Source organism: Chelmon rostratus, chromosome 8 (genome assembly GCF_017976325.1).
Source record: "Chelmon rostratus isolate fCheRos1 chromosome 8, fCheRos1.pri, whole genome shotgun sequence".
In the NCBI taxonomy this organism is placed as follows: domain Eukaryota; kingdom Metazoa; phylum Chordata; class Actinopteri; order Chaetodontiformes; family Chaetodontidae; genus Chelmon; species Chelmon rostratus.
The window spans coordinates 7,155,466-7,179,748 of NC_055665.1; the positions used below are offsets into that span (position 1 = coordinate 7,155,466).

General features: G+C 42.0%; 1 protein-coding gene across 3 annotated transcripts in view; it reads right to left on the reverse strand.

The window, feature by feature from the left end:
* Positions 1-11,021: 11,021 nt before the first annotated feature.
* The window catches only part of LOC121610206 (protein argonaute-3), a 36,685-nt gene continuing 23,423 nt past the window's right edge, over positions 11,022-24,283 (reverse strand). For 2 of the 3 annotated variants that reach the window (XM_041942212.1, XM_041942211.1), the window contains exons 11-19: positions 23,353-23,486; positions 22,460-22,644; positions 21,827-21,986; positions 21,531-21,621; positions 21,219-21,413; positions 20,648-20,782; positions 19,965-20,066; positions 19,108-19,307; positions 11,022-18,920 (exon numbers count right to left, since the gene is read on the reverse strand). In XM_041942212.1, coding sequence (XP_041798146.1) covers positions 18,812-18,920; positions 19,108-19,307; positions 19,965-20,066; positions 20,648-20,782; positions 21,219-21,413; positions 21,531-21,621; positions 21,827-21,986; positions 22,460-22,644; positions 23,353-23,486 — 1,311 coding nt within the window. In that variant the 3' untranslated portion in view covers positions 11,022-18,811. Of the gene's footprint in view, positions 18,921-19,103; positions 19,308-19,964; positions 20,067-20,647; positions 20,783-21,218; positions 21,414-21,530; positions 21,622-21,826; positions 21,987-22,459; positions 22,645-23,352; positions 23,487-24,283 lie in introns of those variants that run through there. The other variant, XM_041942213.1, reaches the window with a different exon arrangement.

Genomic DNA, 24,283 nt, shown 5'->3' on the forward strand with positions numbered 1-24,283 from the left:
GTGAAAGATGAAAACTCTGGATGCATAATCGTTTATATTGGCGATGTTAACTTTCACAGTACACCCATCACGCTACATAGGAAATGAACCCTGTAACCCCCTGCAGTGTTACAGCTGTGCCCCATAGAGCTGCATGGGACCACATGGAGGAAACGGGACCTGAGAGCTAGAGGCCAAATGCAGGAGCAGTCATAGCGGGTGTGGGAGGAAAAAGCAAGTGACCATCTGTCATGAAAGTTTAGGTTTGTCTCTGGGAGTTGTAGCCAAAGATCGTTGCTGCTTTCTATGCCTTTAATTCAAAAAACATGAGGAAAAGAGGCTCCATTAGCAGCTAAAAATTCTTCAATATTGCCAGACCTTAAAACTGATACAAGAACAGAAAATACAGCTCCCTGAGGCTACATATATCCTGAGGTGGGAAAGACAATGATGAAATATTATGAAAATGGAATGAGAACTACAGTGATGGGCGTGGAATAAAAATCAGCCACTACTGAAGTCAGACTTTTCTACGTTTCTTTGCACCTTCTAAAGCTTTCCCAGCTTTGTGCGAGTTTGTAAAGCTGCAAATGTAGGAAATACATAAAATACACATCACCGTGTGGAGATTATCCCTCTCAAGAGCACTTTTGACAATACAAGCATAAAAAGGAGGGCAGAACATTCTCAAATGGCTTCCTCAAACAGGTTTGTGCCACAATCCCCCCACTGCTCCCGCTATATTGTTAGTCTGCCCTGTGGTACCTTTCATTCATGTGCCTCCCATCAGACTACAGAGGACAAGGGGGTGCAGAAGAGGCACATCCATCATGCTGAGCTGGACCTGCAAGCCACAGAGCCAACAACCAAACCAAACCAAGTACAAATAAAAGAAGGCAGTAGAACAGTCAAATACACAGTCACTGAGTAAAAATTAACAAATAACACAGCATTAAGTAGATAAAATTAGTAAGAAAAAGCCAAACTGTAAAGTAGGTCTTGGGAGATGATTTAAAAGAGGGAAGTGAATTTCCTAGTCTCAGTTCTTCAGATAAGCTACTGCAAAGGGTTCGAGGCCCCATCACCCCTGGTCTTCATTATTGACTGAGGAGCAGCTAACAAGGCCTTATCAGAGGACCTCATGCTGCGGGCTGGTGAGTAATGGTTTAGAAGCTCAGCCACGTAGCTCAGTGCCACACTATGCAAAGCCTTAAAAGTCAAGATTAAAAGTTTTGAAATCAGTTCTAAAAAGGGCAGACAGCCAGTGACGGGAAGCTAAAATAGGGGAGATATGATCATGCTTTGGTGATTTGGTTGAAAGTCTGGTAGCTGCGTTTTGGACACCCTGAAGCTGTGTAGTCATGTTTTGCCCAAGGCAGGTAAACACAGCATACCAGTAATCCAAACGAGAGGTGATAAAAGCATGAATAATTCTTTGAAGATTATTGAAAGTAAGAAAAGATTTTATTCTGGAGATATTTCTCAAGTGGAAAAAACATGACTGAACTGGCCTTTTAACGTCGGACCAGTGGGTACAACATGATGAGCTAGAGTGTCAAGAGCAGGCAGGACCTGGCCATTAGTGTGCTCAGGGCCATTATATGGATTTCCATTTTGGATGAGTTAAGATGAAAATTTTCTGCCATCCAATCTGTAACCGCAATTAAGCAACTAGACAGGGAGGATGGCTTAGCTAATTCAGAAGGCAAGCACAGCTGAATATCTGCATAGCAATGAAAAGAAATATCATGCTGTTTGATTATGTGGCCCAGGGGTAGTAAATAAATAGAAAATAAAATTGGTTCTAGAATGGAGCCCTGCGGTACACCATAATTATATAAAGCTTGAGGGGAGCTAAAGCCATCAACAAACACAGCAAATCTTCTGTTACAAAAATATGAAGAGAACCACTGGAGGGCAATCCCAGAGATACCAACCTATGTTCTCTACCTTTCATTAAAAATGCTGTGATCTACCATTTCAAAAGCAGCGCTAAGATCAAGCTGAACCAGGTCTGAGCATTCACCAGTATCAGCTTTCATCAAAATATAATTTTTGCTCTTATGAGGGTGGCCTCAGTGCTATGCTGCTGTCGGATACCTGATCTTAAATATCTCAACAATGCTATTCCTGATGAAGACTTCCAGCAATTGATTTAAACCAATCTCTGGATCTTTGAGACAAAGGTAAGCTTAGAGGTTGGTCTGTAATTGCTAAGATCAGAGGGATCAGAAACAGGATTTTTGAGAAGTAACTTGACTCTCAGTCTTGAAATCAATGAACCATCCAGAGGATAAAGTGCTATTGATGATTGAAACCAGGCAAGGAGCTATGCTATCCAGAACCTCTCATCACAATTTGGTAGGTATTATGTCCACTGGACTGGAAGACGGTGTCATGAGTGAGATAGCTTCTTCTTCTTAAAAATATGCAGAGTATCCATCTGAGGACAAGATACACCAGGTAAAGAAGTGGAGGAGTGAATCTTCGATCAAATGTCCTCAGTTTTGTCCATAAAAAGGCTGAAAACCTTTCACAGTCTGTGTTCGAGGCAATAAGGGTTTTTAGCAAATTAGAGCTGACTGAGCTCTGTAAAATATTTTGTTGTAGCATCTTTAATTTCACTGTTAATAATTTTTTTTCACATGCTCATAGTATACTGAGAGCTTTGATTTTTTCCCACAATCCCTCAGCCTTCCTTCACTCCTCTTTCATGCCACAGATTCTTTCAGTAAAAAGGTGATGTAGCACATTAATTGGATTTGGATCTATGTTTTCATGGGGCAACATAACCCGAAGCAGTTGTGCACATATCAATAAAGCAGTTCACAAAATCATTAGTGTTTGAAAACAGATCCAAGGATTCACCATACTTCACAAATAAAGTGGAAAACGCATTAAATATGCATGACCAAATTTCCCATTTATTAGGTTTTCTGTTCACATAAAGCACAGAGTTAAAAACGAGGCACGGATGGTCAAAGATAAAATTGTCTCTTGAAACCAAAGATGATAAATCCAGACCCAAAGTAAAAATCTTACAGCTCCCCCAAAGGGCATAGATCTAAAGGACCCAAAGGAGTGAAAGACATTATTTTAAAGGCTAAATCTGGTGATATTCTTTATTTGTATTAATGTCTACACATCCAAAGACATGACCAAAGCCAGCAATGAACTGATCCTACTAACAAGTATTGCCTGTGTAGCTACGGCCTGATATATCTTATTCTTCTTTGCTAAAACCACATTGATGAGTCACATCGTTGCACCGGGCAACATGTTCCTTCATTGTGAGGTCATTTATGATTGCACTTTATTTTGAGTCAATCCATCAGACACCACTCTGATGTCATGAAACAGAGCAAATATCTGCCTGAGAATTGAGTGTTAACTCCTGTTTGATGAGCAAAGCTAAAAAACCACTGTGACCAGCTCTTTCAGATAATCACAGTATATTCATGACCCATTTTTGAAGATTTTCATCTTCAATAAGAGCCAAGGGGCTCGGGGCTGAGTGCCACAGAGAGGGACGCCTGAAAGCATAGAGACAGACTCGTTTTTGGTCTGCACATGGGATTTGTTGGCAAAAACAAAAAATATAAGAACACAGACAGAAATGAAGAAGTTAAAGTCTACAATTGAGCTGTGCTTCTAAAAAAGGTTTGGTCAGTAGTTCCCCAAAAGTGGCTGAATTATTTTTTCTCTATAACAGATTGGAAAATAGTGACCCAGACAAGCTGTCTGCAGAGAAAAGATGAAGAATGTAGAACATCTCTGAAACTGAGAAATCACTCCATCAGTCTGTTGTTGTAAAATCAAGAAACTGCCACGTTAGCAGCTCCGCGAGGCTGCACTGAGACACAGTGGTGCTTTGAGCGAAATGCTAACAGCAGCGTGCTAACACGTTCACAGTGACAATACCAACATGCTAATGTTTAGCAGCTAATGTTTACCATGTTCACCATCTTAGTTTAGCACATTAGCACGTTAACATTGGCTAATTAGCCCTAAACACAAAGTACAGCTGAGGCTGGCGGGAATGTTGTTAATGTTCGTAGTTTTTCATCGTAAACTAAAGAATCAGACAGACTAAAGTTCTGACCTGATGGTGATTCATTCTCTGGACTTCATGAATGTCTGTATAAAATTTGATAGAAATCCAATCAATACTTCAGTCTGGATCAAAGACTGCCTATCAGACTGGTATTAGCCACGATGCTGGCATGGCTAAAAATAGTCATAATGTGATATTAGCTGACTGTCCTGGTTGAGAAAAGGCTGGAGTGGGCACATTCTATTCTGTTTTTATTATTATATATTAAATAATCTGTAAATAATCAGATTCATTATAGATACATAGCCAGACTCTGAGGACTGACAAGTGTACAATAACTGAAGAATGGCTGGCCACTAAGTGTTGGAATGGTCCGTCATAATTCATGCAGTCCATAAAACAGAAAAGACTGCCTGCTGATCCCTGACAGCTCAATATTATCTTATCACTGTGTCTGCTTCAGCGGCACACGCACACACTCAGGCACACACACACGTGTTGCCATCACTTATGAGGACATTACATAGACTTACAGTCATTTCCTGGAGACTTGCCAGAACAATAACACTACTTGCCTGACCCTAACCCTTAACCTCACCTTACCCGAACCGAAACCCAAGTCTTCACTCTAAAAATTAATGATTTATGTTATGAGGACTTGCTTTTGTCCCCATAAGGAAGGCAAGTCCCCACAATGTGACTGTGTAAGCAGACTGATGTCCCGCAATGTGAGTAATACACGTCCACACACACAATAGCTGAGTCATAGATTCAGGCTCTTGTTTGTGGCATGCACTGTTTTCTGGAGCTGCATGGAAAGAGCAGTGCACTGATTCATTAGAAGACGTCCATGAGAAACATCAGCGACCAGTTTTCCCTCAGTTGACCCCCAATTATTCAACGTCTCTCAGTGCATTCCATGCTTGTCTTATCACAGCTGGATTTCCTTCCCAGAACTATATGTATTCATGTTTATAGAGATGGGGACCAGTGAAGGTCTAACAAAAGGAGGAGAATGGGTGGTCTGGTGTGATTAGAGAAAAACGTGACCAGCTATTTATAGTCAGGGCCTCAGAGTTGCTAATTTCATAGCCTAAGCTTGTTATGAGCTTCTTGGCACTTTGCACAATGACATTTTGGGAAATGTGCTTATTTGCCAAGTTAGATTAGAAGATTGGTATCAATCTCATACCTATCTATATGGTTAACATGAAACTACAGCCAGTAGACAGCTAGCTTAGCATAGTATAGCATAGCATAGTGGCTGGCAATGGGGAAACAGCTAACCTGGCTCTGCACACAAGTCCATATAAAGCCACAGCTTGCTACATCATTCTTGTTTTTGTACAGATTAACACGTCAGATATGTTTTGTTGATTACCAGGATTTAGAGGTGCTGGAAGAGATGTATTTTGCTGCCTTCTCGACAGTTCCAGTCATTTTCTAGAACCCTTTAAAAGAGCCAAATATTCACTCAGCAGACAGTCAATCACAGAGTATGCTTACATGCATAAAGATTGTGATAGTACTAATTCAATATTTGCTGCTGACTGTGCCCAGCAGACGCCAAGTCCTGTGCTGGGATGGCCTTCTGGAGCTGGCGGATCCTCTTTTACAGGTTGACATCTGTGATAATTCCCTTTTGCTATGTAATTTCTCATCTATGGGACAGAAGAGATAGTGGTGTGCAGCCTGTGAGTCAAGTTGTTTTCCCTGTATATCATCATCCACCCTCCTGTCACAGCGGAGGTTAAAGTTAAAAAAAAAAACAAAAAAAACGCTCGCTCAAGATACAGCACTACTTTGGGAATCGTGCCATCAATCCTAATCTATGCCATAAGTCTCCATCTAACATGTCGACACATCCTTCCATTCTTCTGGTGCTGTAATATTTCCAATGCAGGCCTCTGTGTGACTGATCTCTGCTACCTGACCTCTGGCTTCACCTCCCAAAACACAGACACACCCTTCACATCTCACACGTGAGCCCTTTCACACAGCACACATTCCTTCCTCATCAGGCCATGCTTTTTCTTAGTGAACTGCTCCTTCTCCTGGTGAGAAGTGGAACTGCAGAGGATATGTTAACACAGGCCATAACTCAGAGTCAAGGAGACAGGCATTACTGCTAAAAAGTACAATCTGAAATGTAGTGGAGTAGAAGTAGAAGTAGAAGTAGCATAAATACGTTTAAATACTCAAGTGCAGGTACCTCAAAAATGCACTTAAGTAAATGTAAATTTCCACCACTGATTGTATAGTAGGTCTATATCTAAATTGTTTTCAGGTCTCTCTTGTAACTCTTGATCTCAATGAGATGTCATTGCATAATCAGACTGTGTTACTGGGTCCTCAGAGCCTTTTTGATAAATCCTCTTCACTGAATTCTGGTTTTCAGGTTCTGGTTTTGAAGCTTCAACATGTCACTCAAAGAGTTTTAAATGTTGGCAGCTGCTGCATTTAAAACTCTTTTTTTACCCAGACAATTACACAGATCATCGTGATGTTACAAGCTTCTGGAACACCTGTGAAGAGCAGATCTTGAGCTAATTTTGTCACTCATCCTGTTAAGCTGCAGCTTAGTTTCAGCTGAAATTTGTCTCATTGTGACGGAGCAACCAGGTCCAGGTGAGAAAGCAGCTCCATTCTACCCCCCTGCAAGTTCCAGTTTAGCTGACCCTGTTCTAAACCACAGGTGATGTACTGCTAGACATAATTTGTGTGCAATGGCTAATCTTTTTAAGATCATTTTGCCAAAGTATACATCATGTGTATCTTTATTTAAAACATGAACATCCTTGATGTTTTAAAAAACAGAAATCTCCAACAAAACTGCAGCAGCTAAGAAAGACACGCTCTCTTGAGCAGGGAGCTCCTACTCTTTTGCTCCAAATTCTTCCTTTTATAGCCACCAGGTCAAAGTGTTACACAGATAATCATCGTTAGCTAATCAGGGACACCTGCAGAGTTGACAGCAAGAAGCACGTGAGGAAGAGAACAAAGAGAGCAAATGAGGGCAGAAGGAACATTGTTTCTATTCATTTCAAAATGAAAGTTTTCAGGCAAAACAGTCTTTAATGAGATGTAAGATAAAATAGCAGATGGAAAGAATATGTAGCTGGAGCAGTGGCTATCAGACCTATTTGTACATTCAGATGCCTTGTAAACTCATTTATAAAAAGGATGATTCAGAGCTGTATTAAAGCTGACACACATTCAGTGGATATTTATTTTAATTAGAATCATTTATGTAGCTGCTGTGGAAATTATGATAAAGTGTTGGCTGCCTGAATTGCCAGTGCATCAGTAGTTGACTTTCCAAAATGATGTAATGTGGCGAGGGAGAAATTCTCAAAGCAACATGACAGATCCCACCTACACCGACTGAAAGACTTTTAAAGGGCTCTGCCAAACAATTCAACGAGCCTCAGAAATGACGAATTAACACATCTGACAGTCTCAAAATTAATAATGATAATAATTTCTGTCACAAAACAGCAGGGCTTGGCTGCGATTTTTATTTTCCTCGTCGTTTGGTGACTGTGGTTGATAATTTCCAGCCTGACTTTGTATCTTGTGTTGTTTTATAAGATAAAATGTTTGTGCAAGTTGTCAGAATCTGCCAAGAGAGACAGAACCAAATATTTACTGCCATTTTACTTAAAATCACTAATGTCCAACAGTGTTAAAGCTGCACTAAGCATGTTTTCCACATTACCAATGAAAGAAATTAGTGTGAGAAATGTGAAAGGGGCCTCACGTAGTGACGAATCCTCATAGAATTAACACCCGACTCTGCAGTTCCCCTCAGCTCTCAGGAGCATTTTAGCATCTTTCAGCTCTTTTTTTGCTTTGTAACCTGCACCCTAACGTTTTTGGTTCATTCCCTCCATTAAAAAGTTCTAAAAATCACCCGCACGCTACCCATCCAGCCCCAAATGGCAGACTAAGTTAGCAACTAGCTGGTGAACATGGTGGAGCATGTCGGTGGATGATTCTTGCTGTCTTCGTAGGGATAATTTGCACATGAAATGCACCCAAAAAAAACATTTGATTCAAAGAAGGCAGCAAACGAGAAAAGTGTTAACCCTAATTCTATTTGCAGTTTGTTAAAACTGTCTGAGGATAAGATCCAGTTGCATTTATAGGTTGTGCCTTCACTTACCTGGGGGGATAGAAGATGATTTTGGGCGTTTTTAGAAGATGGCAACCGTAGAGAAACCGTTACCTGGTGATGCAGCTGGATTCACGAGATCAAACCATCAAACGGGCCAGAGAGCCGAAGCCTTCAAAGAGGACAAGGTCTATTAAAAAAGTGTGTCCCAAACCAACAAACTATTGCAAACAGTACCTGGTTCAATGCAGGGCTGCTGTTGCTTTTCAAATGTCATCTGTGTTAACTTGACGATCCTGTGTAATCTGGGGACATCGCATGATCTCATGATCTCGCAAATCCATCTACCTTACAAGGTAAGGATAACAGCTGAAGAAGAACTTTTTTACTTTTCTCTTATGGTTTGCATGAGAAACGCTATGTAGCTGAAGTGCTGAAGTGATAACAAAGCTAAAAGGAGGGTGGATGTTGACATGCATTCACCAGGTAGAAATACTACACCAAATAAATGCTCATGCTGCTCAGTGTCTGCAGGATATGCAAATAGGCAACAGTTTTCACACGTTCACCATATTAACTTTTCAAGGTGACAATACGAAAGTTTTCCTTTTATAGCTTTGACCTAATCAAATGTCCGGCCTTGGTTCGTGTGTGTGCAACTTCTTGCTTTTTATTGGACAAAAATCTGAGTGCAGAACCTGATTTGACGGCAGTTAAGGCCAGGAGTGCAACATGTTTGCAATTACAGAGCTGCTTCGGTTTTACTTTTCTGTTCCATGTGATTAAGTGTTGATTGAACGGGGGTTCGGTCACAGTGCTACTGTACCAACATGAGCGAGAAACCGTGGCAGCTGTATTTAGGCCCACAGAGGGACGCCTGTTTGACTAAACAGTGGCTCTCAATGATGTACGGAAATTAACACCATCATTTTGTCAGTTGGACGTTGTTGGGCGCAGGGGGACCGAGCTGTTTATGACAGTTAGGATGTGAACATAATCAGTGTTGAGTCCCACCCTGCAGAGCATCTGGTTTCTCACGGAGCATCCATCTCTCTGTGTTTTTAATGATGGGAAGTGTTGCCGCTCAGCAGTTGGTTACGATTCTCTCATTACGCTGTGCTGCAGCTTAATGCATCCCTAGTTTCTTGCAAATTTCCAGAAACATGAAGAAACATTTTCACAAAAAAACAGAAACAAGACATAAAACAGGTTTAATTCAATTTAGACAATCAGTAAACATATACAATACAATACAATACGATATACATTCTTCTGCAAAGGAGTTGCTCAGTGTCCAGTGCCTGATGTCTGTGGAAATATATAAATAAGAGCACGTCTTAAAATGTTAAAGACCTATAAAATTACAGGACTGAGCCTTCCTCAAAGTGTGAATTTCAGAATTAGCATGGCACGAGGTCTATTCTTCCATCTTGATGGGAAACCTACTGTGAAATCAGGAAAAGAGCTTTTTTTGTACGGCCTCCATGTTAACACCGCAGGGCTGCGATTTCCTAAGCCTTTAACATTAACGTTAAGATTTTGCTCATAAAACCTGTGCACATACTAAATGGCATTCAATTATTTAAACGTTACTATTATTCGAGATTCCTCTCAAGGCAACTGCACACTTTAAAAGCCTCACTCGGCCACACGGGTGTTCTCGATTATCCTGGTTGATTAAAGCTCTGCTCACGCTGGCGTCGTGTGGAGATACGTTGGGAACTAAGTGAAATCCAACTTCATGCACTGGCAAAAATACTACAGATATAATTCATCCTAACACAGGTACCAACACATACAAAGAGGTCGAATCAGGCAAGATAAGCTGAAAAGCCTGTGGAAGTTAGAGAGGCTTTAAGAGCGATACAGCTAATAATTGCCTCTCACTACTTCTACTAACCCTGCTGACGTCTGCCTCACACCTGGAAACACTCTGGCTCGTCAGTGGAAACAGCTCTGCAGTGTCTGTTTGGTTGTTTTCAGGTGTTGATGAACCGTCGCAGACTACACTGGTTGCTTGCTTGGATGTGGTCTCCACTCTCACTTTTTGCATGCTGTGTGTGTGTGTGTGTGCGCACGTTAGTGTTAGTACAGTGAAACCTCCTCTGAAATTAAGACCTCTACACGTTCACTCAGTAAATTTTGAACCTTCTTGTTTCTTAGCTTCAGCTCAGTTATTCAGGGATTTAATAGACAAATGCAAGTTTCATATTTTCATCATTGTGCTCTTCATGTGGCTTTCTTTGGTTGTTAGCCTCGCTAGCAGCGGGGATGAAGGGATGGTAAGGTGAGTCGTGACCCAGACTTTTCCTCTAGCACTCCCGTGAGGTCCATTTTATTTAAATTAATGACCAAATTACCTGCAAAGCTAATGGCATTCCCATCAGATGTAAACTAAGATGATGCACATGGTCGCTGTGTCCCAAATCCATTCTACATACTGATTCTAAGCAGGTTTTATGTAGTGTGTTCACACTGGAAACCTGACAAAATGTAGTGTCCTCATGCATGCTAAACACTCCCACACTGCAATGCATAAAGGAAATGCAGGATCTGCTCACAGCTGTGGAAGAAAAATAAATGATGTGGTGGTGAAGTAGCTTGGGACACAGCGTATACCTGCTAAGCATCAGTGTGTTATTGCCATTGTGAGCTTGTTAGTATGCTGATGTTAGCATTTAGTTTAAAAACACAGCTGTGCCTAAGTGCAGCCTCGCAGAGCTGCTGTAGTGTGGGCTCAAAGAATGAGGTCAGATGAAAATTTAAGTTAGCAGAGTTGAAAATGTGCTTGTTATTGTGACAGAGCTGCATGTTCCTGCTGCTACTGAGTGCACTCCTACATATTTGGTTCCTCTATAACCTGAAATACTCCCAATTTCACTTTATACATACGAAATAGCATTTTACACTCCAAACACTTTCTCACCAACACAAGCAAAGGTAAAGCAAAGCATTTTATTGCAAGTATTAGTCAAAGATACACTTCAAACTGAAGCAAAGCAACACTAAAAGGCCAACAACCTATAAGAGAGTTACAAAAGAAAGACATTTAAAACTGAAAGGAATAGAGCTGTTGGTACAACAGAGCCTTTGCAACATACAGAGAGACTTGAGACATGGATCATCTGGTGGTGAAGGTTCACTGTTCAACGTGTACGTCCGTTTGCTGGTGCCTCCCTCAGAGGTATCGGAGCCCGAGATCGTTAGTTTGAAATAAAACTGACACAAGAGTGAGATGCTACATTGAAAAAAACAAATTATGACAATCTGAACAATCAGCGTACACAGAAAAAGTTTGAAATCCTTGGCCACTGTCAAATATCTGTCTTCAAAACCATCATGTGTATACAAGGGAAAAACAGCATCAGGAGCCTAATCTCTTGTGCAATATTTGGTTCAAAGTCATTATTGGAATGCTAATGGGATGAAAACAGGTTAAACTTCTGATAGCCGTGGGAGTAAACATTACAGTAAACATTTCTGAAACCAAAATGAGGGCCCATTTACTTTGGAACAGGATTGACAACACTCAAAAGCTCCATGTCTCTGATCCTCCGATGGGGTGAGGGACAACCAACGAAAACAGAAACAGAAAAAGTAGAAAGAAAAGAACAGCAATTCGTCACAACACAACTCATCCTTGGTTCATTGTACAGGCACAGGTCTCTGTAATCCAGCACTCTGGGGAACGTCCTGGTTCCTGTCGGGCCTGGGTCAAACTGCGCCTGAAAGCACCGTTCTCTGGATTTGCCATCAACAATGATAACCAGCAAGTTAGCACAAAGACAGGGAAGTGTATCAACGTCAAATTAGCAAATGATTTCATGTCATTCAGAATTTCTATGAAACCATGACTGTGCAGTACATATGGAGGATGGATGGATGGATGGATGGATGGGCGGGCTTTCTGAATTGTCCTGAGGCAGTAAGCACTGCTCATCTGGTTAAAACAAAATGCCAAGAACCGTTTCCAGACGCCGTTTGACCCAGACATTTCTGTTCAGACATCGGTACAAATGGGACAGAGCAATCTTTGAAAGCTTACACTTGTTCGTACATCAGAGTTCACTAAGTTCTGTAGAAATGTTAGTGGTTTACGTGAGAGATGAGAAGAGACGAGGATGCCGGTTGGGGAATCGGGGCAGATCAAGTACGTAGGCTTGTTTTCTTGGTAGGCCACCCAACACAGGCATTGCAAAGTCACATAGAAATCTGACGATTATGTAAAAACGCACTTAAGGCTGAGGCATGTCTTTTCTTGTGGAATGAGACCTGTTCCTGCTGTAAAATCTTCTGGCACAAGGAAAAAAAAAACTGACAGGAGAGGAGAAAAGCAACAGCTATGCTAAAATTTTCACCGCGATCCGAAGAATTCTGCCTTTCCGACATCTTTCCTTCCTTCCCCCCGCCGCTTTTTATCTTTACACTCTCACACCTGCCCTTCCCTGGCTGGCTCGGGGAATTTACGTGGATGACGTACCAATTAGCAGCTTGGGATGAACAAAAAAAAAAAAAAGTCAGCTATTCAACACTCAAGTCAGTGTGGTTCAGAAATGGTTCCCTTCGTCAGAGATGAGCTGCAACATGTGGGGGTTGACATTTGGCCTTCTCAGGTGGTAAAAGAAGAGTGGAGGGTAAAAAATATTAAGAAAAGGAGGAGGGAGTGTTGACCTGTAAGAATCAACCGGAGCCCGATACCCGGCTCTGTCTCGCCAGCTCAAATCCACCTCCTCTCTTTCCTCCACCTCGCACCCCCCTCCATATTGTTGTGCTTGCGTGTCGGAGAATAAGGCGTCAACATGGAGGGGGAGGGGCTAAAGGCCTCATCCTCCTGGCTCCGCCCCCACCATGCTGCAATATGATGCGGAGACTCCAGCCGCTTGAACGCACTCTCAATAAATACACCATAAAATATTCCGCATATATATATTTCATATATAAATTTAAAGAACGACACATTTAAATAGGACAACAAAATAAAAGTCGGCTCAAGAACAATTTTTCAAAATCGGATAAGTGTTTAGACAAAACAGAGAATATTTTTTACAGTTATACTTATTTTGACTCTAAAATAGTTACTGTATAAGAATATCGCAATCAGGCATTACTCAAGCATTATATGTCATAATAAAAGCAATTTGCAGTTTTCTTTCATGTAGTTTAACATATGCAGCATACCAAGGTAAGTGAGGTGCAGTGTTTTTAGAGATCTCTTGTAATAGAAAGATTTCACCCCCTGGACTGAAAAGGTACCCACAGAACGACAGACCACCCTTGGTTTTCAGTCCACACCCTACCGGCTCAAGACAGGGATGCTGCTGGGCACATATTCCCTCCATCGGGGACAAGACACATGGCAGGGCATTGCACTAAGATGAAAGAATACCGTGGGCTGCTACTAGGGCTGGGCATCGTGAGAAAAGCTTCAATACTGACACTGGTTCTGTTGACTGCATCTCTATACCTGCTGTAAAATGACACTCGATTGCTAGTATACTTCACTATGCAACAGACTACATTACTTTCTGTCAGTCATGCATTTTTCTGCCTTTTCGAGAACTTTTACATCCTACTTATGTTACTTTCCTTGGTAAAAAAAAAATGCCCTTCAAGAAGAAAAAACTTGATTTGCTTGAGTGCGAGAATCCACTATTGTAAAACCTTTTTGGGGATGCTTCAAAATTCTGATCTGGTAGGTACTGATATCGTGGTTTGACACCCAGCCCTAGCTGTAACAAAGTGTCGAGTGGCAGTTCCAGGAGGAAAACCACCACCCGAGGGCAGAGCCGCCAACAAAGTCACGAGAGCATGAGGCACACTTTTAATGACCGACTGCTTTGTTTGGTAACGCGCGTCCCTTCGACTCCTCGTTTACGCTGAGGTTTGGATCCTCTCCTCCTCCCTTCAGGAGGCAGAAGGGGACTGGAGGGACAGAGATCGAAACCTCTTGGCTATGTGTCTGAGTGAGAGTGGCAGTCTCTAAAGTGCTGTGCTATGTTTGTCATTCGTGGGCTGGGCTGTGTCACACCACGCTAGTGTCAGCTACGACGCCCCCCCCCGGCCACCCCACCGCCCCACCACCCTCCCACCCGAACGCACATTCCACTGTACCAACGACACCATTGGTCCAAGACACTAAATGCACTAGGAAGCGAAAGCTCAACCACAACCATATACTTGGCATATATTCTATTTCTATGTAGGCTTAATATCTAAATACATGAAACACAACTTTGCATTTGCTGTCTCTAAAAAACAAACGTGTACAGTGAGTGTGTGTAAATGCAGCCATTCCTGCGCTGCAATGTGTTCTTGAAAAGGAGATTCTGCTTGTTTGATTTTACATTTCATCTTTCAGTTGACAGCACCATCAAGAGGAAAGGCACTTTCTGTGGACTTTTTCTCACTCCGTTGCTACCTTCCACTGCAAATAGAGAGCAACCAAAATCAGGGATATTGATCGATTACTCGAAATGGAATACGCCTTTACTTCCATCTACAAAAGGGAGACACTGACCTTTTCTAAGTTAATTTGGCTGTTTCTCTTCACCAGACAGTTGTCACTTTGTGGGTAAGATGTTTGTTCTTCAGCTTCCATAAAGATTTGTTTGCATTGTTAGGCCATCTTAATTGAGGGCCAAAGGCCACAACTAGCTGCAAGCTGTGAGCTGAGTGTGCCCTTTAATTTCAGTCAAGTCAAACAAATCATTTTAATAGAACTGGAAGAGCAAACAAGGGCGACCCTGCTGTGCAATATGGATGTCTGCTGAGGAAAAATTGACCAAATAAATAACATCTTCGTATCCCGTCAAGCGTTCACTTCCACAGGCCCCAAATGGTCTTGCTCATGTTAGGTCACTTCTCTACTAGCTAATATTTGCAAAGCAGAGCTGATGACATTTCAGTTGTAAGCGAGGCAAACACATCTGCTATGTAAACATGTGTTCAACTGCCCTCAAGAGCGTAGTTTATACACGAACCGAACATCCATTACAGACAGCAGACATAGTGAGTTATAAATGGATTCTCGCCATCAACCTCCAGACTTGTTCAACTTCCAGCATGACCCGCCGCATAAAGTTAGCGTTGATCAGCTTTGACTCCTCCCGATTCACACATGCTTGAATGAATGACAGAGCCCACTGTATCTTACTGCCCAGACCCCACCTATTGTCCTTCAGCTCTAATCTTTCTTAGGCCTCCCAGGAGGATCGGGTGGGATTGTACGGCCATGGAACACAGTCCTCTGGCACAGGGGAGTAAACTGCCGGGAGCAAAGGGAAAAGAGGGCGACAATAAGATTACAGGCTTTGTCACACCGCAGATTTACCGGGAGGCTAACCCTTTGTATTCGTGAACACATGAAGTGGCTCGGGTAAGGAGGGGAGGCTGAGGAAAGCAACAGAGGTTGCAATCCGACGTAAACCCTCTGAGGCTTTAACACAAAGGGTTGGAGAGCTTCTACCCCTTTTCACAATATTATGTGATCACACATGTCCTTGAAATAGGTCGACAACACTCTCAAAACCACTTGCCCATTCCTTTTCGCTCTCCCTCTTCACAGGGAGCACGCATCAGCACCAGCTGAAGAAAACGATCGAGAGCAATACATCAACCGGCTCGTCTTCCATTCAACCGTTTGTCGTCCCAACGAGGATATACTGTCTAAATACAAAGCCTGTCGCAGCACAGTATGTAACATCCTCTCTCTGATTCTGTCAGCGACCAACCTCTGACTGTAGGAGCATCTACAAAAAAAGGAGAGAAATAAGCATTCAACATCTTGCAGCTTTTTTTCCAAACATCAATGCAAGAGACGGTTTAAGTCCACATCCCTATCAATAACAGTATGACAGTCCAAACACACGTCACTAGTTTTAACAACCCCACCACTGTTCACACATACACTATACGCAATAGTGACACACGAACAAGTCAACAGTCTATTGCAATAATAAAACTTTGTTATTTTCTTTTTAACCATTAATTATCATGATACATTTGTTACTAAGATTAATAATTAGACTACATTATTTTTCTGTTAGCAAAAATAAGTGGTGTGCATTACATAATTTAAAATGTACAAATATACTTTCGATCTGGCTTTTAAAAAGGCTTTCGGACATGAGTGAAATCATGAAGGCTCAAACCCACTGGCTTCCACACTGGAAGGCTAGCCTATGAAAGGCAGTCAAAAGCAACAGCGGATGCAGGACCCTACATTACACCTCACTGTCCAAGGGAACGTCTGCCATTGTACCGTTTCACAGGTTCTCAATGCTGATCACAACTACCGAGTGAAATCTAGAGCTCCCTGCACCTGCCACAGCAGTGGGACCTTCTCCTGTCCTAAGTGAGTGAGGTTGACCTTTTTTTCTTCTACCCTTCCCACCTGCCCATCGACAGTCTCATATAGAGGTTCAGCTTCAGCTTCTAATTCAGACAGAGTAGCACCACGCCTGTGTTCAGTCCCGAAACACAGCTTCTTTTAGTGCAGATAACTTTTTAAAAAACACCACCTGGACAAGCTTCAGGTCACAGAGGAGCTAAGCGGTGACTACCATCCAGATACACGTTTCATATCGACAGTCAGCAAACAGCTCACTAACTTAACTCCTCAGCATTGTTTTGAAGCCAGTCGCAACTTTGGGCCGGTTACACGGACAGGAAGTAAAACCTAGCACTGGACTCAGATTTCAACCGTAAGGAGCAGTTTATTGAAAGAATTAAGTTTATGATGAGGTTGACTCCATGCCCATGACCCCGGCCCTTTAGGTACAAACACACTGTAGCAGCTGGATCCATGTCTGGTGAAGATTAAGCAAAAAGACAACTCTGCTGCTCCGGAGCAAAGCCAACAGCTAACACTGCTGTATACGCAAACACAATTAATGTATTGTTCTTAGGATGATTTGAATGAGATGTATAGAAAAGTCAGTAGACAGTTGTTGAGAAGAATAAGAGGCATCGGGTGAAACTTTCTTGCTTTAAACCATCTTATGCTGTCCATTTGTTGGAATATGCCTTTTAATTTTTTACCCCAATGAAATGGGATCCTCATCATGAGTTATGCAGCTTTTGACCATTTAACACTGAACTTCCACCAGGCACTTGAATACTACCTCTTTATGGCCTTTATACTCCACTTGGCTGCGGTCAGGTGAAAAGCTTTATTAATCTTAGGAATTAAGAAAATCAGCCTCATTAGCAAACTGACGATCAGGAATTCTGGAATTATGCCCATTGACGATAAAGTATTCTCAAACCACAGAGGCGCACAACATCCTTCAATTCAAGTAAAAACATGAAAATCACCAAAACTGCAGTTGCACCATTTTTGCCCAACAGCAAGGGCAAACTCATAAAGCATGCTGATCAATCGTCTCACAGAGGAGCAATACATGAAAGTGCCAAGTAAGTGGCAAACTTTTCTCTTTTGAAGGACACTCACTTTCAAATGAAATGTGAAACTGTTCTTTTGAGTCATTTAAGTCCCCTAAAATCATCTTCCCTTCGCTTCAACTGATTATTGCACTAGAGGAAACCATCGACGTGATCTCTGTTTACCCCCCATCTCAAACTCAAGAGAGGAAATGTGAGATAAAGCACTGAGGGAAATGAATGCACAACGACTATTAAGATTAAAAACATAAGCGTACATGATTTAAATGATTTAAAAAAGTCAGAATCATAAAATGCTTCACATAATGTAGAAGAAAACTAACAACCAGAATTAAATAACAGTGTTATACTTTAAATGAAATCCATAGATGGCTGCAGTTGAGCAATTGATATATCAGCCAATATAAACTGCCCCTGTTTAAATGTGACAGCTGACTGCTAAAGATAAATATAAGCTGATCTGAAACCTATGAAGTCAACAACTCCTTGTTGTGGCTTTAAGGGGGCATTTATACCTCGTCGCCAACAGGTGGCAGTGTGCTCAAAAGAACATGTTGCTCCATGCAAGTAACTAGTGATTTCACCCACTAGTAAAAAGTGACAGAACAGAGGAAACAAGAGGAAAAAGGAAAAATAAAAGTGGCAAATGGGAGGACCTCTAGTCCCATTAAATAATTATGTTCCAAAATAAATCACCACTCCAGAGTCTGACCCTTCCTTATCTGCTCCCCCTTTTCCAACACTGGGGAGAATCAACAACAAACTACAGTAAAACTGACAGAATGTAAAAGTGCTGCTGCTCAAATTGACTTGAGGTACTGCAGGTGGCAAAGGAGCAGATTAGTAGACTATAAAGAGTGACTGTGCCAAAGGAAGGGGAAAAAAACAAAAACACCCACTAGGCCACAAGTAAAGGAGACAAACAGGGAAGAACAGATAGGAGGGGCAATGAAAAGGGGGCCTGATAAGGGTGAAGATAAACTAGTTGGCTGGTTTAATATTGCATAATAGTGCTGAGTTTCTCTCTTGTTTGTTTTTAAAGCAGCGTTGGCATCCTCAGTCCAGTGTGGGGGTGCCTCCTCCCCTCCCTCCTCCCTGCTTTCCTCTGCACAGTGTCAGGTCCGGATTGACTAGGCGTGTGGGGGGGGGGACTTGCACATATGAGGACTCCTTGACTGGCGAGCCAGGTGTGCATGGTTGTGTCTGTGTGTGTTTCTGTGTGTGTGTTAAGGGTGGCGATGGTTGGGGAGGGTTTGTGTAGCTCAGGCGAAGTACATGGTCCTCAGGGTGTCGTGGTGAATCTGAACAGCTTTGGCCAGCGCCTGGGGGTCCCGACCGTTACTCTGACCAGACACATGGCTGCCCTCAGCGCTGCAGAGTGGAGAGAAGAAGACCAGTTTTGATAGATAACAAACAATAATGACACGCATGCAGGAAAATTGGGTGCATTCTGCAAGTAATACAAGACAGCTGCGATCAAAACACACACTGAGTTCAGGACCTTTACATCCAGAGTCAAACAAGAAGAACCTCTTGTTTGACTCTCTCACTTCCTCACCTGTCATGTTCTTTGTCCACCAGATGGTAGCGGGCACGGAAGGCCACCAGGTGGGCGTAGTAGGCTGGCGCAGGGATGGAGACTGAGCGGGTACAGCGCACATAGGTGTGGCACAACTGGTAGGTGAGCAGCTGGAACTCGTCAGCAGTAAAACAATTGTCGTCCCACAGTACATGGTAGTGGGAGGGCCGACTGGTGCCCTGGGAGAAGGGAATTAAATGACACACTTTTATTATTATTATTATTATTGTAATCATCATCACAAACAATTAAACCTCACAATAAAAAAGAGAATAAATAAATACAACATGAGCTTGCATAGGGATGTTATCAGCACCACAAATCAACTATGATGTGTATCGCTACATACCATTACAGTGTCTTACAGACAAGAAGGACAATAATAGGAGTTAAAGCAAACAGGATCTTGGTAAGCGCTGTTGCAGTTCTCATGCTTTTCAATCATTTAAAAGAAGAGAGGAAGTTTAAAAAGATGATAAGCTTGAAGACAGGGGTCTTGTAGAATCTTACATCCCTTTTTTCTGCAGCCTAGTGGTGCAAATTTCAGATTTTTGATGCAGTTTGTACAACTCTGTCCATCCGTTTACCGTAGGTGGTGCCACTCCACCCAATTATCTTCTTGAAACGAAACTTGTCTTTTTAAGACAACTCCTTGGGGTGGGGGTGCAGTATTTCCTCTTTTCTCTTCTGGCCAATTAATTTAGGAATCCCCTTTGCTATCTATTTGCAACAATGTATCATCTTCAGATGTTAAGATTTGTAGTGAAGGACAGTGTGATTAAACGCTGCTGAAAAAGGCAGCAGGCTGGGCAAAGAAGACAAGAGTTCGGTCTCACCTGTATTCCAGCGTGACTGCAGAGGTAAAAGTCAAACTCGTAGGGATGCGTGATGTCCGTGTCCACGGTAGTACCAGCAGGAATGTTTCCACTGCGTCCAACCTGACAAAAGCAAAAACAATGTTGGTTAGTCCCTGCTAATGCTGTTTGCTTTTTTTTACCATGTTCCACCATGAAAGCAAAAACAACTAGAACAGAAATGGAAGATGCAGGAAAAGAGCAGCAGAAAACAAAGCTTTTAAGGCACTAAATGAAAAAAGAACTAGCTGATGGATCGTCGCAGGCAAATGTCTATCAAGAGCTTCCCAATCAACCAATTAAAAGCCTAATGCTCTGGAGAGCCTAATGCTCTGTATGGGAGTGACTGCACTGAAAATAAGGTTGTTACTCGCTGAGTCTTACGGTTGGGGCCTTGAGTGCCACTCCAGAGCGCTCAGTTTGCACTGAACCCTAATGCTTTAATCGAAGGTAATTACAGGGGTTAGGAGGGTGAACAGTCCAATTGACAACAAAAGGTAATTAAGGAGACCCATTTTGAGTACTTAACGTGCTGGCACAGAGGTTAAAAAAGAATATGGACTAGCACATAACACACTGTACTGACTTAATGGGTACCATCACCATGTTACACTCAAAAAGAGCATGTGTGTGCTTGTGTTTGTGTGTGAGTGGTGGGGACTCACTCTCTCGTTGCGGTCGGCACAGAAGAGGCGTGTATGGTGGCGTTTTTGCACAACAATGTAGGTGATGCCTGGCTGGTACTCCTTCTCCAGGCTTATACAGGCCTCACGAATGGCCAGCAGCTCATAATACAGCACCTGAGGACAAAGAAGAAGAAGAAAAAAAGGTTAAAATTGTTTATTAAAACCACCACTGAAGAAAACCCTGTCAAATATCTTCTTCATACATTCTACAATATACATCTTAACTCTCTGCAGGCCAACTGTGCAACCAATCATAATATTAACTTCTGAAATTGTTTCTCATTAAATCATCTGTGAGTGTTTTGGAATATGTTCATAAATTTTGATTTGAAGTAAACTACCAGTCCAAGCAAACACATCCTGACCAGTATCAGCTACAGAGCCAAAAACTCCCCAAACTCTCCCAATCCAACACATCTAAATTATGGCCCATAAAACAGAGAAAACAAAATGATGAAAGCCAAACTCAACAGAATTTTGGCTGGAGTCTGGTGTTCAACTAACACCCTGCCTCCGACCAATTGTTTTGCGAAAGAAAATGGGAGCTGACCTGTCTGAACTGGCCTTCTGAAACTCCATCCCTGTAGAAAATGATCCTGGTGGGCTTGTAGCGGGTCGACTTATAGAACTGTATGAGCAATTCCCGCACCATGGAGGCCAGGTCCTGGATGACCTCCTGCCTGGGCCTCTGGACTCGCACAGTGGCACAGTACCTGCTGGGGTGGGCGTCCATACTGCCTACCACCTGGAAGAGAGACAGGAGGACCGGAAGGGACATGAGAAGGGACATGAGTGAGGAGGGGATGATGATAGATTGCAAGGGGAGAGGAAGGAGTGCAGGAGACAGAAAGAGGAGACTCACTGCTGCAATCGAAGGCTTCTTCCCATCTCCAGCTGGTGGATGTGTTACATCTGCTCCCAAGAAGATAACTGGCTGCTGAAACACTGATGGTCTATTGATTTAGATACATAACAAAGACATTAATTTCCTCGCAAGGTACTATGTTTGTTACTATATGCATTTGTTTTCTTTGTTTACGTCAAACTTCTGTACATGTGACAAACTGAAAACAATCGTTGAACAGTTAGGGGAAGCCATTTAAAACCATCATCACTCGGGTAGAGCATCACCACATGTAGAAAAAGGAGGGGACTGACCGTTGGTGAGGCACCAGAATGTTGTTGATGCCTCCCAGCTTCACATTGATCTTGAGGCAGAGGTTAGAGAGGGTCTGAGGTGACGTCTTCACCACATTCTTCACCTGGACACACTGCGTGGCCATGCCCAAGAGGGTGTCTCCCACACGCTTCACCTCCGCTACGGGCGATTACCAAAAACGAAGCATAAAAAACAAAGGTTAACAGCTGTATCCTTTTTTCTAAATTTGTCATGCTCACAAAAGCATTATAATGTTGAAATCAGTTCTCAGAATTGCTCAAAATTATTTAGGGGAATGCCATGCCACTCATGATCAGTAGTCTAATTCAAAGCTCAATTTGAAGAAAAGAAATTCAAACGTAGTTAAGTATCAAAGCCACAACAGAGCAGTTATACATGGGATACTTTAGGATAAAAACAAAAACAAAAAACAGGCAGTCTGTATATTTCTCGTAAAGATAAAAAATATAGAATACAATAGAAAGAATATTCTGTGATTATACATTCTCCTCAACATGTTTTTTTCATTAACACACATTTGGGAAGTGGATGAGGAGAGAATACTGCACCAGCACTTAACCACAAGCATATCTCTGGACTCTACTATAATATTTAGTTTGAAGCAGTCTAACCATAGACAGGAGTCTTTCCCGGCAGGATGACGATGATGAGCTGCAGTCCGGCGTAGGTGTTCTTCAGGTGTCTGAACATGGGCTCCACGCTGTCCGCTCCCTGGGCGTATTTACAGAAACATGGCTGGCCCTGGATGGGCATCCCAGCATCCTTAGAGATCTTACGCAGCTGATCTGTGAAACCCCTATATATGGAAAGGGGCGGAGGGAAGGATGAAGAGTCATTAGAATGATTATGGTGATGATGATGATGGGAATTACAAGGAACCTGTAAAGATAGTGTTCCTTGTATTCCAAAAAAAATATGTGTTGACATTAATCTGTTATTTTAAGTAAATGATTCAGATTTTATGTTTGTTTAACCATGTTTTTATTATCTTACAAAGCCAATAATCAAATTTAACTGCATCATTGCATGCAGTTGTCAGAATTTTTCTTTTTGGTATGTCTGGAATGCATAATGCAGTTAGCAGTTTTTAAGGGTATGTTTTCTGGCCAGGCAACAGATGTAAAGTAGCCTTTCTTCTACCTTTGACATACTTAATCTTATTTTCTACGAATGTGCATTGTTCCTCTTGTATTAGCAAGTAAACAAAAAAATACAATTAAATCAAATTTTCAGGCTTGCTGTAGAAACACCATGGCCATCTGCAAACTGCTAAAATAAGAGATGCTACCCTTCTTTTAGTAAGCAATTCAAACAGAAATTATTAATTCATGCCAGATTACTATTAATGAAGACAGAAATCCACAAATAAAATCATTTCTAACATTGATACAGATAAACGATAAAGGCGAAATAGATAAGTGACTCGAATAATAAACATGTCTTTTAAACTATCATGACTATATTTATAACTTTACAGGAATAAAACATTTGTAAATAATCATACTTTAGGATTTCTTCCCGACACTGCCTCTGTGTGGCGAAGCAGGCGATGGCCCACATCTTGATCTCCACCCCGGTGTGGAACTGCTTCCCCCTCATGTCCCACACCCCGTGGCTGGGCGTGGCTACAGTGCGGTTCTGAAACAACATTGCAGTCTCACCACATGTACTCATGATCATGTGGGCAAACACTCGCATTCATACTGTTCACACAGACTCACGCTTGAGCAGCCGGGAACATAAGTGTGCACGCACTCGCATACGTACACACAAACACACGCACTTACTTTCTGAAAACCCATAGAATCCACACACACTTTTCATCCATACCAAAATGTATTAACACTAATTCTTGGACATAAATTCACACTCTAAAAAAAGTCAGGCAAAGAAACAAGCATTTGCACAAGAGAAACACTTAACTTTTAAATTGAATAACAACTGAACCCTAAATTTTATTGCAGAAGTAGTGCGATGCACTGTGATGGAATGGATAGTATTAAGATGCAATTTGGTGCATGTAACACACATAATGTGCACAATGATATCACAGTCCTCAGTAATAAACATCAAATGTACAACAGTAAAAGCATGCCTCCTCAGAGAAGGTAAAGAGACAGATGTTAATCGGCACTGTGGTTCAGTCTCAGTAAATTGCTTCTTTATCCAATTTTTGCATACATGTTCAACCCACCTCTTCTTGACTTTGCCAAAAAATTAACATTAGGCAAATGCTGGCAAAGTTTTTGGCAGTCATGATTTGGGTATTCCTTTGTTCAATCAAAAGGACCCTTCCGGCAGATGGAAAAAAAATGTTTGCTAACGTTTGCACTACTGAGACTCGACCACAAGAACATAAGCCGAAAAGACAGACACCATGAAGTACAAACAGAAGCCAGTGAGTTAGTTCCCCTTAAAGACAAGTGCAATTAAGG